Genomic DNA, 16,883 nt, shown 5'->3' on the forward strand with positions numbered 1-16,883 from the left:
ACGATTCAGAGGGAAACAGAAACTTTATCATTCTTGTTTTAATTGAAATTGTTATAATGGACACTAGAGTTCATAAAAAAACTTAAATCTACTGTTAAATTCTGCAATATAACAGTGCTAGTTTGATTACATGCAGTTTAACAGCTTTACATGTTGGGCTGCTCTCCAAAGTGTCTGTTGTACATGGGGGGTGGGAATTAAAATTCAAATGAATAAAATAAATATATTATTTAAAAATTATAAAGACTTTGTGTCCCAAAAGTCACATAGATTCATTTTCCTCGTGTTATTGAGCTTCAAATGCAAATATTACACAAAGGAAACATGAGCTAGCTTCATAGGCTGTTACACACTCTGCGAGAAGTGAGAACTTTTTTCTTGTTCTTGAGGCTGCGAGAACAAAATTACGTTGTTTTGCTCTCACGGATGTGAATGGGGACAGTTCTCGAAACATCAGAGTCCTGAGCAGAATTATAAGATGCAGCAAGATATTTTTCCAGCTCAAGCGGTTAATCATGATCAGCATAAGCTCCAGCAGAAACTAAAACTTTACATTGCTGTTCAATGCATCGTCTTCCCTCACTGTCAGTCTGATGTTTGATTTAGAGATCAGTCAGGTGAATGTATGTGATGGAGCATCATTCTGCATAGTCATCATAGGACTGTCGCTTTAACCTCTAGAGACTGGCTGCTGGTTTGGGACTTTATTATAAACACACGCATAAAAAAACTCAACTAGTCCATCCTTGTTGATGGCAACTCATACCTGAACCACCCGATCCAACAAATTTCCATCTGCTCTATATACGTTGCAGTATAATTATGCTTACCTCAGTGTGAAGCACTAATCACTTCTTAGGCTACAGCTTCACTTCTTGGTGTTTTTAAAAATGATCAAATCCAATTATTTGTTTGATGTCTGTATGTTTTCTGTTTGATGTCAGAAAACATGCAGAATTTTTTACATTAGCAGAATAGTGACATGCCTAATAATTTCTTACACAAGCTTTTTGCTACTGCTACTTGTTCAGAGAGAACGAACAATCACACGTTGAACCTTATATTTAATTGCAGAAGCAAAGATAAAAGAAAACACTCCTTGTATTACTAAAAAATGTTGGGGTTTTTTGTCAGTGTGTAAAAGAAAAAAATATAGTTTTCAAAGCATAGAGCTAGTACTATTTAATCTTATTAAATCAGTATCTAAACTAATTAATAAGATAGTAATTACACATACATACAATATGAATACATAAAATAATATTAATTGCTCAGTAGTATAAATACTGAATGTGCTTTAAAACATTTAAATCAATTTGTGTCAAACTAGTTTGAGCTGCAACATCAGCTCAGTTCAGGTTCATGCTGAGACAGCTCAGCAGCTCCATAACACACAGCAAATCAACAAATTGCACTTTTAATCTCACAGCTCCCCCTGCTGGTCAAAGGATGTTGTTGCTCTGAGGAATGTTACTGCAACCAGTCCAGCTCAGATCCTTCGCCCACCGGCCTTCTCTGGTGACTCGCACTTTCACTGGGTCAAATCTCCAGAACCGCTGATGTTTGAAGAGGTAAAGGCGCCCGTCTCGACGAGTCAGCGCCCCGTTGGTCCCCTGTGGCACACCGGTCCAATCTGTCAGTTTACGGGGGTAGTAGGGCTCCTGGCGCAAAGTTTTAAGGTCAAGCACAAAGTAGCGGGAGCCCTTGAAGAGCACCATGTGGCCCAAAGGAGCGTAATAGAAGGCGCAGTCTGGGTGACGAGGCAGGCCCAGCTCACTGCTCTTCCTGGGGAAGCTGTGGTCCAACACTCTGCCTGTGTAACGCCATATCCGCTTTCCTGCATTAACACGAGACAGACACTTATTTAATGCTAAAACTTGAGTCACCAGAGTTTATTGGCTCTTTTAACCTTAAAGATAAAGATACCATCTTCTCTTTAAATAAATAAAAATCTAAGCCCCAGTAGACGACAGGAGGCAGACAGACTGCTTCTGTTTCAGTGTCTTATGGAAATGCAGCCTCTACATATGAGAGCAGGGAATGATGTATGGTGAATACATTATACTTCAGTAGAGATCAGTTCTTAACATAAAACTTTTATCTTTGGAGATAAGAGAATCTTGATTAGATTTTCAGTTTTTTTGGCTCTCAGTGTGAAATTTGGCATCTACTTCAAACACTGTATTAGCCTTTAGCACAAAGGTGAAGCTCATTAAAACCGCTGAAGCCTCAGTGCAGGCATGATCCTTAAATACCACTTTGTTCCTTAAAACAACCCACAAGCATCTATTTCAGGGTTTTAACTTATATGTTAAGCCAAGTTCCACGAATGTGCCCAGTGACGCAGCACCTTTGAAAAAATACCACTTGGAGTCCAGTGGGGAGAAGGCAGCAGCCTCGATGGCCTGAGGGAGGTCAGACCAGCGCTGACGTAGCGAGAGTGGTCCGTTCACACTTCCTTCAGCCGATATTGTCCAGTACACACTTCCACGAAACACCAGCACAGTCTCATTCTGATCTGGACACAAACAAACAAATCCACCTCGTGAATTTAAGAAGCTTAAGTTTATTCTTCATATCTGTGATGCTTCTGCAGCTTTCTTTCCTTATCAGTGAGAATGGATATGACAAAATCCTTTTTTGGCAGCAATGTTTTTGGACCTCACCTATGGTGATGGCATCAAAGACACCCTGGCAGTAGAGAGGCAGCCCGGTGGTCTCGTGCTGTTTTTGAAGCTCTGTGAACTCCCACTCCTGCAGCGCAGCATGCAGAACCTGACCTGGCAACCTCACGGGGCGATCACCCAATGGCTTACCTGATCAATACAACAAATAAAATCAACTCAAAGGAACAGATAATAAAATGTGTCAAAATAGCTTTTGCTTTATCTTTTCTTGACAAGGTCTATTTTTTTCTGCCTCCTGTGTGAAATTAGCCAAAGTGTATCTTCACAAGTACAAGGGCAGTACGTATACTCTTGGTCTCAAAAGAAAGCTAACACATGCAAGATTGCTACGTAAGTGTCAGAATCAGCATATATGTTACTGTGTAAGGGTCAGAAAAATACAAAATACAAGTTATATAAGTGAACCAGAGCATTTTTAATAGAGGTGTTATGCAGGTAAAGATCTCAGGAAACCATTGACTGATTTTGATTATCGATTTCTAGTAATGGTCAGAGTCAGGAGACTCTCACCTTAGAAACATCCAGAAAGAAGTGAACCCCATTTTAGTATATCAAAGGAAGAATAAATATTTCACTATAAAACCTCCTGAATCTTCATGGAAACTAGCAGGACCTTCATGATTCATTTCTGCCAAAGGCAGTCATAGCAGAACACATTAGCAGTGTTTGTTTTTTAGATAGAATAAAACACAGCAAATACAAGACATTTTGTAATTTCATTTGTTTTGTTTGCTACTCTTTGGCTGATACTTGGTAGAATAGCTTAGCTGAGTTTCTCCCTGTGATTTTGATACACTGCATGTTAGGATCGGAGCTTCCTAGCATGTGCAAAGATATTCTGTACAGCATGTATCTGATGCGTCCCCATGTACAGGGGCTGTTGTGATTCAAAGGTTACATTTACAATCAATTTGTTATGCCTTGGTAATAGATATTTAAAACCTGCAGTGCACAAATAAAGCTGACAGTCAGCATGTCACAGAACAACTCTCGTTTTCCTTGCATGCCAAAAGCAAGTGTTTTCTAATTTAGCCAGCATGGGAACAAATGGAAAGACAAACAGTTGGAATTTCTTCTAAAACAAGACCTGGAAAATGTTAACATTGAAATTATCCTTCACAGGATGTGGCTGGGTTCATGTATACTGATGGATGACATTACGCAGCACAGGAAATAAACAGAAGACATTAGATAGAACACACACTAGAATCCTAAAAAAGTCATTCAGTTAGTTTTATTAAGCATAAAAGCAAAAGTGTTTTTATTGTCTTTAGCCCGAGAGTGCGTACACATCTACTGGTGAATGAGCTCAAAAGAATAAAGAACAAAAGGGAGGACCGACCAGACTGTAGGCTAAGAGTAAATGATGGCGCTTTAGACATGATTACAGCCATTTGGTTTGCAAGGAGCTGAACAAACATTTGTGTTGAAAGGGGATAAAATCAGCACACCCATGGACTAGAGGAAGACTGCAGGAAAAATAGATACACACACACACACACCACAGCGGATAACACTATAGAGATAAAGGCTGCATGGCTGACTTCACCTCCTTCCTTTTGCACCAGTGCTGGAGGATTCGCTTGTGAACAAATTTAAATTACAACACAAAGAATACTCCATCTAAGTCCTGCATTCTGCCTTTTACCTGATGAGTCAACACATGAGCTGACTGATGTGGAGCTCAATTTGCATAAATTATCATATTTCATTGAACAATCAGACTATGTAGGTTAATTAGCTAAAGCTGTAGCATATTTTTTCCTCTGCAAGAGTGCAAGTATGAAGTAGTATAACGTTCCAAAAATGAAGAAATTCAACATTTTGTTCACGTTTTAGTCACTTTCTGCATCTAAATGTGATGTACACAAGGGAAAAGGCTGTAATTAAATATTACAACCTGTTCTGACAAATTAGCTGAACCTTTGCCCAATTAAATAGTTTGCTTTGATGAGATTAAGATTTTAATTAAAAAGAAACGGTCTTTTCTTATTACAAGTAAAATTAAATATGAAGTATAACTCCTATTAAGAGAAAAGTTTGGAATGGTATTTAAATTATAACTAAAAGCTGAATGCAATGTATTACATTGAAAACAGAACAAGGGTAACATATAAATATGAAACAACTGAATGTTTTGCCATTCGTTTTTGTAATATTCTTAATTTTTGTGTCATAATGCACCACATGTTTACAGCATTGCTCTGCAGAGAATTCAGTACTGTAAGGACTCAAAAGTTGTCTGAAAACCTGTTATTCTGTGCCTTGCTTTCAGGATTAATTATATATATATATATATATATATATATATATATATATATATATATATATATATATATACATACATACTACCGTTCAAAAGTTTGGGGTCACTTTGCCATGGGATTCAATAGGGAAGTGACCCTGAAACTTTTGAACGGTAGTGTATATATATGCCTCACATGTGCTTCTCATCAAATCACACAACAGCAGCATCCCAAAGCAACAGGAGTGGTTTTCCCCCACACAAACCTCTGGCTAAAGCTTCTGCCTTTAAGCAGATGGAGCTTTATCGCAGTGCCAGCAGTCCTGTCAGCTGCTGCTCATGTCTGTATCCGCCTGTGGAGCTGCTTGACATTTATGTGGGAGCAGCTGCAGTCTTCAGAAATTACTGCCACAGGGTTGAAATCATGTTGATAAGTACATGGGAGAAACTCCACCCGGGTGCCAGTGAAAGAATCCCTACTTGTCAAGCAGCAAAAAGTGCAATCAGAGTCTTCCAGTGTGAAGGAAAAAAACACAAGCAACTCAAAGAGAGGCTAAAACTAATTGCCTGCACTAATTGCTGCTCTCTTGCAGCAGTTAATTCAATATGTGGTCAAGTCATTAGGCAATCCAGAGTGAATAAGGGAAGATAGTTAATACCATTTACGGAAGCTGAGGACAAAATATTTCCAGAGGCAGAGCAGATGGAACTCCTCAGACAATGAGGGAGGCACCTGGACTTGCCCTGCTTGTGAGTTTCTGCTGGGCTGAATCTCAAGTTCAGAGCTGAATTAACCAAATGATTGTGTGACTGTCCTGCAGCCATGCAAACATTCCTGCAGAGCACTGAGTGTTTTCACGGGCCCTCAGCAGCTGCTGTACACCTGAGGTTCAGGGTCAAAGGCGAGAAAAGACTTCTTGCTTCTTTTAGATTCAAAGAACTACTTGATAACACAGGTGGTTGAGAAGCTTTGTTTGGTGAAAACTACTTATACACATATCTTGCAACTGTTGCTGTGAAATCGGTTTCTATGCAGATGGAAAAAAAAAAAATATAAGCAAACTCTGCAGAGCGGCACATGTGGAAACCTGCCTTACACATGCCAGAAGGCGCAGAAGATTCACAGTAAACAGAAACTATTGTACACAGAGTCATAAAGTAATGCTCCCACACTCTGCAACTACACATATAATCCATCACAACAGACCTGACAGCAGCTCCCAGCTGAACACTGTGAGAGACACTGGATAATAATGACATGCATACACCACAAACAAACCCTTGAGTGTGTTATTGTGGCGCTCAAGCTACTTCTGCTACCCTCAATGAAAGCTGATAGAGCAGACTCTATAGAGCAAAGCTAAACTCAAGGAAAAGCATAAAGAGAGGGTGTTGTGAGTGGATTCACTGCAGGACAAGTGTAGCACTGTATGATCTGTTGAGACTTTTAATAGTCTTCACTCCCCTGTTGATTCTCAGTCTGTTTGCAGTTTTCTGACCTTTTCACAGCTCCACACCACAGCCCCTGATAATGGACAACAGAGCAAAGAAATGACTCTACATCTGGGTTTCCTCAATGACAGTCTGGTTTCATTAAGCTCACAAATTCACACAGGTGGCTCCACACACTCCAGTGTTGATTCATTCTAAGCTGAAACCTATTTTCCTGAGGCCAAACAAACTGATCCTTTTTGCCACCTCTACAACGTCCATCTGAGCTTAAAGTGATAAAATATCTCTATTCAGTAAAGCGGCTACATTTAACACCTCCTCCCCCTGATCAGCTTTTTAAAGTTTAGCCTGGAAATGTTTGAACCTGCTGATTAACTCATGCCCCACATCCCACATTGTGAATCTTCTCACCGTACAGCTGCTGCACCGCGATGATGTCATCCCAGCTCAGAACCAGGCTCCGGCCCAGTTTCCTGTAGTACGGTGACATGAGAGAGTGTCGCACAGGGGAGTGCTCCAGTCCCAGAGTGTGTCCGATCTCGTGGGCAGTCACCATAAACAAGTTGTGGCCCTTGTGTCCGTTTAGTGTCCACCTCTCTGCCATGTCGAAATGGGCTTCGCCTCGGCGAGGCAGGAAGGCGTGAGCCAGGGTTCCCCCTGAATGAACGCGAGACATTTTTATTCTCCCCACACAGTGTCATACAGCGTGTTATAACATTCAGCAACATATGTGATGGTTCCTACAGTAGCCTGTAAGTTGTTTATTTATTTTTTTTTATTTATTCATTAAAAAGGGACAAACTAACACAGATAATAATAAAATAAAAACTACTAAACTAAACTACTAAAATAATAATGTTGAGGTTTATTTTTAAAGCTTTGAATTTGGGAAAACAACAGCTGATCTCTAGTTTGCCCTGTAACTTTTCTCTCATTTTTATTCTCTCTAATATATATTTTTTCTTATTGTTTTACAATATTCATTTGTCATGTGATATACTTTTTTATTGTTTATAACGTAGTTCCCATGTTGTTCTTTTATTTCAGGTAGATGTTGCTGTGTCACAAGCAAAAGAAAGCATTAGAAACCTCTACTTAGAGCCATATTATGTCATCTCTGCAACAGCAAATTAAAATATTAAGTTATTAGACGAATGAAAGAACTGATTTCCACTTGAACCCAACTGATGTATATTATCACCAAATACTTTCTTTTTTTGCCACACAAATAACATAAATTGTAAACCCTTTGCTAAACGGCTTTGTAAATTCAACAGTGAAAAATCACTTAAATTCCCTCATTTAGTATTATCAGTAAAGATCCCTCACTCATTCCACCATCTGCATGACTTTACATTAAATAACCTGCTCGTATTTACACAGCTGTAGCCAACTGCTCCGATTATTCACAGAAACCAGATTATTTTGTGCAATAAATCATAAAAAAGTGATGATAAAAATTAAGAAAGTGTGATTATCAATTTGTCCAACAACAGATCAGAGAGCGAACTATAAATCATTATATCAATCCCAGACCATCATTACAAAGAACCAATAAAACTTCAACAACCTGTCCTTTCTTCAGTATGGTGGGAGGAAGCATTAAAAGGAGTCAACTCGTTTTAATTTAGTCTTGTTAAATATCTGATGAGCCTGAAAAGCAAGGCCTCATAAATGTAAACACAGATATGATCAGACACACCAGTAATAACTTGAAAAAGTGTGTGATGACCCTGACCTGGTCCATCAAAAGCGTTGCTGACCCCGTCATTGTGATCCCCCTCATAAAAGGCCAGCCGGATGTCTGCGGTCCCTTCAGGGGCCTCCTGGAAGACCAGGCCCGACACGTTGCTCCACAGCTGGAAGGCAGCATGCACCGCCAGCCGCACAGAGCCCAGAGACAGGTGGCGAGGCCAGTTCACTATCTGGTAGGTTAGATGGCGTTTGTACCACTTCTCAGCTGCAGAACACCCACAGAGACACAAACAGAGACATGCAGCCGTGAAGAGCACAATCTTATTAATCATAAACCCAAAGCCAGTGTAGCTTCAGATAAAATCACATCGGCAGATAAAAGGGAAAGCTGCCAAAAGAGCACACTTCCAGCTTTTCATCACTTAATTCATTTCTTGTAATAGTATGAAACAAGATCCAGAAAATCTGACTTAAAAGACACTGAGAAGAAATAAGCAAAGAGAACACCTCTCCACCTCCACAGTACAATAACATTTGGAGCATTTTCAAGGAGACGCTGATATGATCTTTCTCACACAGTTTAGTGCTGCTCAGTCAGTCACTGATCAGAAGGCACATGCTGTACCTATTTTTACTTTCACTGATCACAGATGCGGTACAAAACTGCAATTTCAACATTTCTCTCATCAATTTGATCAAACGTTCATAATATAATGTCAATTGTTTGAAAGCTGAAATAACTATTAAAATATGTAGTAACTTGCTCTAATAATTAGTTCAATGACATTTTTAAGCAAAAACGCTTAAGGCACACAGGGTGCAGTAAATCTATGTACTTTAGGTAAAATACCTTATGTGGAGAATTTTCTTTAACCGCATTTTATGATTAATTCTCAATTTGTTGTCATTCAACATTACTTTTTGAAAGTTTTATGCAACTTTGAATTGATATCAGATGTACAATGTGGGTGCATTTGTAAAACACTGGTAATAGGATAAAGAAAAGAGTCTTTGTTAATATTATTAACCAGTTAAATCATTATTCATAAACTCCAAAAAAGGATAACTCTTCCATTTCCAACATTTTCCCTGGAGTCCTTCTCACAAAATTTCACCATATTCATGATAATTCTTATAGGTTCTTAAAATAATCTTGTAAGAGCCATGATAAAGTCAAAAGGTTCTTTAAGGGTTGCTGGTTTGTATCTTGTATTCACTTGTCAGATAACCCATGTTCAGCTGTGCTTCTTTGAAGCAAAGCCACAGAGAATCCAGCCGGCTGAGCCAAAATGATAGGATGTTAACCACGTCTGCTTACAGTTGGACAAATTAACAACCTCTCTGAGAGCGTGCTCGACTAAACAGTTTACCTCAACACATGTCGGTGATTTCATTGCTTAGGCATAATTACACGTCCCAGACTTCTCACATTTGAATCCACTCAGTGACCTAACAAAAATATTACACGAAAGGAATGGTGTGTCTTTGCATTGCTTAAAATTGTTAACAACAAAGCTATTCAGAGCCTTTCTGAAAAAAAAAAAGACCTGCACTGAAACTTTCAATGAGATAATCTGTCAGCTTCTCCATAAACCTGCAACGAGCCGTCAAGGTTTTGTATATTTTCAGAGTTGATGTTCTTCTGAAAAGTGGCAACACAAATCAAACACATTTACAGATGTCAAAATGTTTTTAAATAGACCAAATGCATGTGGGAGGTCTGCACACATTACACACTTCTGCTTAGTCCTATAGCCTCCTACAGCTTGCAGACAACTTTAGGCTCAAGATTTGAGTTATTTTGATGCCATTAGCACTTGTTTAAATAATGCACAGCAGAGAGGAGATGTGAACGATACACAAGAGTTATGTACTACATACTAAGAGGCCCAAACAGCACCCCAGAGACTCAAAAATATCTGGATATCTGGAGCCATTAAGGCATGGGTTTGGCAATGACATCGGTGTGTGTTTCTCTGTGAGTAAACACACAAACAGAGGTTTAGCCTCGGCGATAACGGCTGTGTTATATACTTGATGTTGAGCATTTTTTTGTAACAGAAGTGTTCCCACAAAACATCAGAAGTATGCATTAGGTTTACATTCAAGGCAGGCATAGATAAGTAACAACAGAAAGGCAGCGACATCAAACATGAAGCCAAATGAAGTTTACTGCTTTTGGTGCTGGTTGTGGAAGTCATCTTAGAAGAATAGAAGCTGTGGGTCACTTTTACACTTTCCCAACCAAGCTCCACAATTAGGTCTATTACCGCACAATGTGTCTAGATCTGCATCCTGAGCAGATCTTAGACGCCTTCTCTCCATCTCAGACGGCCGCAGAACAACAGGTCCCACGAGGACGGTGGAAAAGCCAGGAAGTCCGATACACAAGACATTCCAAGACTTCCCTTATGGAAGCAATTAACATGATGCCCTCTATAGCAGGAGTGCAGAAGGGACTGAGACCATCTGATAACTGAAGTTATTGTTTGTGGAGGTGCAGATATATTTTGTTTGTTACTGGTGCTAACAGACTGCTCGGCACACGAAAGATGTCTCAGCATGCAAGACCAACCAGTGTATAAAAATGCTCATCACGATTTCAAATAGCTCAAGGACACATTATGTGACGTGCTTTGTCTGGTCACCAAGAAAGCACAAAGAAGACTAATGTAGAATGAAAAGTGGCTAACTGCAGATGGAATAGAGGAAAATTACATTTTGCTTCGACAAACAATTTTTTGTCAACTATGCTCCTGTTGCTCATCTTCTTAACTAACTGTTGCTCCAGACTGTGCATATGCTGCTGTTAGCTTAAACTGGCTAGAAAGGGTTCAAGAGCTTTCAGTGCACAGATAAATATGTGGAGACCTCTGACCAATACACACATGTACAGCACCTAAAATACTTATCATAGACAAGGGTAGTGGCATGTTCTGTAAATATCAGTGGAAACAACCATCAGATTCCACAGGTTGAGGTCTGTTTTCAGTTTCCTGGAAGCTCACGCTAAACAAAATGGCAATGTAGCCCAGCTGAGAGTTAACCAGACTTACTCGTCTCTGTGTTGCTGTAGCTGCAGGCTTCATTTAGTAGTCAGCATCAGCTGTCAAGGTCACTTTTAAGTGATGAGCTCAAGTCATGGACATTCTGGATTAAAGGTATTTTAAGAGCAAAGAAAGATGTTAAACTGAGGTGGTGGACATGTGCCTGAAATGTCTTTTCTTAAAGCTTGCAATGATATTAGAATAAGTAAAAATTTGGGTGCAACCTCTAGACTTTATAGCATCATGTTGCTGCTGTGTGATTGTATGTGGAAATATCTCTCATGTTCAATTGAAAATGGTTGTGGTTTTAACAAGTATCTGATTAAATAGCCATCGAACTAACTCTGATCTGCTGGTGGAACAGAAAATGTTAAGCTGATGTCACACGCTGGTTTGTTTAGAAGATGGCCTTTTGTTTCTACACACTCTTGGATCGGCCTCCAAAATGCCAAATCAGTCCATTTTTAATCTTCATAAATAACCATTAAACATATTTTATCCACTGCATATTTGACAAGCACATTTTCAATGGGTTTCATTATGAACACATATCTCTATTTTCAATATAGTGACTCATAAAATCCACTGCATATGACCCACTAGAATAACACATCACTAAAGGTAATTTGAACTATCCCAATTCCTTTGTTTTAATATTTTTTTGCAGAATGTCAGCTTGTTCATTAACAGATCACACATTCAGCTGTGCAATTAAATTTTTCTCTTCTTTTTCCATCTCTTCCCTTCCAATTAGATTTGTCAGTTTTTAGCTATTAAAAAAACTGAATCTAACCAGGCAACAGTAACTGTCAATAGACGTAACACAAAAGTATTCCTTACAAAATGGTGCTCCTGTCTCAGCATGAAACTGTATTATGTTCCATCATGTTCTCTATAACACTTTCAACTGCTCTCGTTGAAGTAACTAATAACATCAACTTAACCACAGCCAACTGCAATGCCCTTTGTCTTTGTTTAACTGGACCTTAATGCTGCATTCAAGATGCTCAACCACAACAATATGGAGCTCCACTAGGTTCTATTCTGGGGACTCTTCTGTTATAGAGAAAGCATAAACATTTATAGTATTACATCAACAAGGACTTATAATCTCTTACACTCATTGAGTACCTTTAACGAAAAACAATTGCATCTTCCAGAAATTCCTTCCGTTACACAAATAAATAACTGAGGTAGATGTTTTTTGGACCCAAAGAAGAAAGGGTTAAACATATGTGCACAACTTCATCCTTTAATGTTAAAACCACAACAAAGTAAAAGCCAGAAATCTCACCATTATAGTGAGACCTGAATGTTTGCAGACGCATCAAGTCACTTGTGAAGCCGGTCTACAGTCATCTGTAGAACAGTTCAAAGACTCATATGGTTTAGAAAAGCTGGTCCATACATTTATCTTGAATATACTTAACTAATGTAAGACGATATTTACTAGTTTGTCTTAAGTATTGTTTAAATAGCTGCGGCTGACAAGTGAATAGTATCAGTCCATTTATGGCGTCACAATAACAAAGGTTATTCAATCTGCTGTTTCTTAAAAACAAAGAGCAGAATGGTGCTTACGGTTGTTGCTGTGCTGTAGAGCAGCATCATAATTACACTGTTAAACTCCATCAGGGGATACACGAAGCCATATCTATGAGAAGCGTGCCCTGGGGTTGTAACACAATCTACTCGTTTCTTTGTGTTAGAGTCACATGATACATGTCTAGGTCTAAAATAATGACACAGAGCCATTTTCTTAAAGACAATCAAGAGAAAAACCATCCAAACAGCCAGTCATTCAGCAAGGTATGCATCTATTCAGCCAGCATGGTATCAGACCACTAACAGCCAACCAGTCTGGCAAACAACACAATCCAGTGTGTCAGTCCTGAATGTGTTAACCAGAGGGAACATGTCAGGTACTGACATGAAGAGGCAGCGGCAAACATCAGCCGCCACTGCATTCCCTGAACATTAGCCAACTTTGTCAGTGACATGCAGGAATGCAGAAGCTTGACACCTCATAAAGCTGGAGGCACGAGCACACAGAGAGGACGGAGTCCAAGAGTGTGTGCTCCTGGTGCTGTCACTGGGATGCTGGGGATGATCATTCACAGCAAGGATGGGGAAAATGGCAACAAAAAGGACACAAAAACATTGTAAAAGTGTCCAGATTTATGTAAAAACAAATTATCTTTTAAATGCATTACAGTCATTCATCATAGTTTTATTGTCCAGAGAAGCTTTAAGGGACAGAGAGACAAAAAGGTTAAATCTTAAAGCTGGAGGCAGCAATCTACAAAAACACATTTATGCTCATTAAAGAAAGACGTCCTTTGTGTCTAAATGGAGCCATAAAAGTTGGTTAATACAGACTGAAAACACTGGTAGATACCTTAATCATGTTGTAATTCAGAATGTGATTCACATGTTCGTACTAGATAAAAAAATTAAATAAAAAAAAACAGTAATAATTGGAGATTTTTTATAAAATACCCTGAGGTAGGAGAGGCTTTGAATTTCCTTTAAACACTCCATCCTTCAGTCTTTAGCCAGTTCAGTCTGCAAATCTCACCAGCGACTGATCAAAGCAGAACATTGTGATAATCATTTGCAACAGTCCCACTACAGAGTCCCAGTGACAGTCACAAGGAACGGGGCAGAAGTGTAGAATCATTCAGAGGATTTCTACGGGAGTTTGCTCAGACTAAGGAAGTTTAAACTGGTATCTGGAGCTGAAGCTTCAGGATGTTTTGTAATGATGTTGTTTGGGAAAAAATAGATACATCAAATCATGAGTTGCAAAATGACCAACAGTGTTAAAAGGGTTTTCTGACTAAAAAAAAAAACAAAAAAAAAAAAAGTTTTCTCACCACAAGATAAGCATGTACAAACCTGTTAACAAACACACACACAAAATAGTGATGCATCCCCAAACTCATGGACAGCATTTTGTCTCACATGTGAAGTTTTATACTGAGGAAAATTTTCCCTTCTTACACCCAGTCCTTGTTTCCAATTAACCTGATTGTTTTGAGATGTTCAAGAATTTCTTTTAGGCATTACATTTCTTTTTTTTTAAATGTTTCAATCTAATCAAATATATGCCTGCTGTCTTCTTACCACTTTTCAACTGGACACAAAAATGCAATGATGTGCAACTCCCCGCAAGATGTTTTTAAACCCATTTTTATTAAGAGAACATTATGTGAAATTGCTGCTGAAAGCATGAATTGCCCAGGCTGACACGTCATTAATTTTAATTACTACCCTCAACTCTTTTTAGTGCTTTGTTTTATTAAAGTGGATCCTCCCAGATACCCTTTGGCTCTTTAAGACCCCAAAAGTACACAAAAACATCTCCAGGTACAAGCGATAAGTGAGAGATATTAGTAGGTTTATCTTCATCCAAACACAGAGTTATGCACATAAACATTTTGTTTGAGCACTCTTCTCGTTATTCACATACCTTTTGCAGCAGAGCGCCTCCTGCGATGGAGCAGTCGCTTCTTCCCAGTAAAGATGACGTTTACTCTCTGTGCCCAGACCTGCTGGCTGCCTTCATCTGACACGCCGCAGCGAGGCTCTGCCATCTGCTTCAGGGTGGCGCCGTCAAGCTGCCCTGTGACAGGTAGACGGGACAGCCACTGGAACTCTCTGCAGAGAAAGTAAAGTGCTGATCAACACTGAATGAAGACGTGGAATGTGGTTTATTTCATTCAAGTGGATGGATGTCAGTTCTGGTTTTCAGACGGAAGAGGGTGGGTAGAAGATGGATGGTTATTAAGCTGATACATTATTAGTCCTTTAATTTTAAGCTATAAAAATGCAGACTAGGCAGAAGCTCATCACAGGGATAAATGCAGCATCTCCTCCCATCGCATACTAGTGGTGATCATTTAGTCATATTATACAAGTAGCAGCTGCACGCAGTCTTTCAGTAAAAAGTTTTTTAGTCGGTTCCCAGTTTACAGGACAGTCAGTAGCTGAGCCAGAGGGCAAGGTTCCTGAAATTCCAGGATGGTTCAGAAAGGGTTCAGGAGATGTTTCCCGGTGGAGAAATGAGGGTGTGTTTTATAGACCTGCGCTGTCATTGAGCCCTGAGGCTTGTCCCACAGTAAGCTCACCCTTCCCCCTGATGAACACACTAAACATGACCAGCAGCTCTGACTCACCATGGTTGCAGGTGAAATAAACATGATGTGGACCTAAAATCCCCTACTGTGATTTCCATCCATCAGTAAGTGAACCTTGTCATTACCCACCGGATGGCTGACTGCACCTCCGCTGCATTGTGGATGTAGTGGTCATGATGGAGGTAGCCGTACTTTTCCAGAAAATCCTGCAACAGCAGTCATGCATGTTAATCTGTCACATAAAAGACAATCTCAGGAGCAAAGCTATTCAAATTTGGATTTGCAATCGTGAAATTTTGAATAGAGATGTGCAGATTTTACTGCATTGCATTTTTAATAAGATTGTGCTTTGGTAAAACCCGAGGCATACAGCTCATAAAACGCATAAAAGAGTAAAGATAGTTAAGCTTGTTTTATATCTGCTGCAGGTTACAGTGCGTACATGTGGACCACCTATACAACAAAGAAAAGCCCTGGGGTGTCACTTAAATTCATAGGTATTATCCAGAAAGAATTTCATGTCAAGATGCAAATCAAGAGTTATTCTAGAGTTTAATACCAGTGAAATACTTTAAAAATGAACCAACAGGGTACATGGCAACAGGTGTTGCTTGTGGTTTAAAATTACTCCCAGTTTGATATACATTGCAGCAGGTTTCATGTTCAGATAACAAAAGCCACAGCTGTGATTACAGATGTTGGGTTAGTTGGGGTGGCAATCATATTCGTGGGATAAGTTTCAGCAAATACAAGCATGCAGCAAAAACATATTCCTTTGTCCCATTAAATGCTTAAAAATGCCAAAAGGACTTTGTTCTTGGATGGCAAAGCTGAATAAATTGTACATACTGATATTATATGGGACATCTTCTCTGAGACAGCTACCAAGACATATGTAGATAATTAGGATATTAAGTTTCTTCAGCCTTAAAGTAAATAGGAGATATCTTTTTTATAGCTTAAATATATTCAAATGATGGCTGACTTTTACTTTTGCATTTAATCGCAGGTTAAATCAGTTAATGTTCGTATTATCTACTTAAATTTAAGCCCTTTTACAAGCATTAATGACGTGTTTTCGTTTGCTTAAAAATGGTCTATCATGCACAAATTGTCAGTTATTTACACAATGGTCCGAGGTCAGGCCAGAATTGAAGGGGAAAAAAAAAACAAAAACACGTGCAAGATTTTTATGGGCAGTTATGGTATAAAGATTTCTCCTCTTGTGACAGCCAAAAGCTTTCCCTAGTTTAGAAAACTTGAGTTTCGGGAATCATGTCCTCTGCACACTTGATGAGATCTGCTCAGACAGGAGTACCTCTGGGTCCACGAACTGCGGCGATACCCGGGCGGTGTGAGCGGCGACAAGTGCTGTTACAGTCAGGATCCAGACTCTCATGTCGCGTCCGGAGGTCGGTGGTTCATTTCGGGATAAAGATACAGTCACCACACCGCGCATTTCTCCTCAGCTCCCGCGGCTGTCCTCATCGTTGACTTTCATTGATGTCAGCGACAGCGAGCACGTAGCTTATAGTCTGTCTCCATCCCTGCCAGCACTGAGATCATTCAACCGCCCGGAGAAGTACAGGAGGAGGAGGAACACTAGCACCGCCCCTCT

At 39.5% G+C, this 16,883-nt stretch overlaps 1 protein-coding gene across 1 annotated transcript; it reads right to left on the reverse strand.

Annotated features, from left to right (window-relative positions):
• Nucleotides 1–120: 120 nt before the first annotated feature.
• Nucleotides 121–16,852, reverse strand: mmp28 (matrix metallopeptidase 28). The gene is made up of 8 exons (XM_041995586.1): nt 16,584–16,852; nt 15,395–15,471; nt 14,599–14,786; nt 8,123–8,344; nt 6,796–7,041; nt 2,667–2,816; nt 2,351–2,518; nt 121–1,837 (listed from the first exon to the last, which is right to left on the reverse strand). The coding sequence occupies exons 1-8, from the start codon at nt 16,722–16,724 to the stop codon at nt 1,443–1,445; spliced, it is 1,587 nt and encodes a 528-aa protein (XP_041851520.1). The 5' UTR covers nt 16,725–16,852; the 3' UTR covers nt 121–1,442.
• Between the last annotated feature and the right edge of the window lie 31 nt (nt 16,853–16,883).

The sequence above is a fragment of the Melanotaenia boesemani genome, chromosome 9 (assembly GCF_017639745.1).
Source record: "Melanotaenia boesemani isolate fMelBoe1 chromosome 9, fMelBoe1.pri, whole genome shotgun sequence".
NCBI classification, from domain to species: Eukaryota; Metazoa; Chordata; class Actinopteri; order Atheriniformes; family Melanotaeniidae; genus Melanotaenia; species Melanotaenia boesemani.

Excerpts from the sequence above, each read along its gene's own strand:
- mmp28 (XM_041995586.1), bottom strand. The coding sequence starts at position 16,724 with ATGCGCGGTGTGGTGACTGTATCTTTATCCCGAAATGAACCACCGACC. Across the intron at positions 14,787-15,394 it reads GAGGTGCAGTCAGCCATCCG|AGAGTTCCAGTGGCTGTCCC; the intron begins GTGGGTAATGAC and ends CTTTCTCTGCAG. Across the intron at positions 7,042-8,122 it reads CAACGCTTTTGATGGACCAG|GGGGAACCCTGGCTCACGCC; the intron begins GTCAGGGTCATC and ends GCGTTCATTCAG.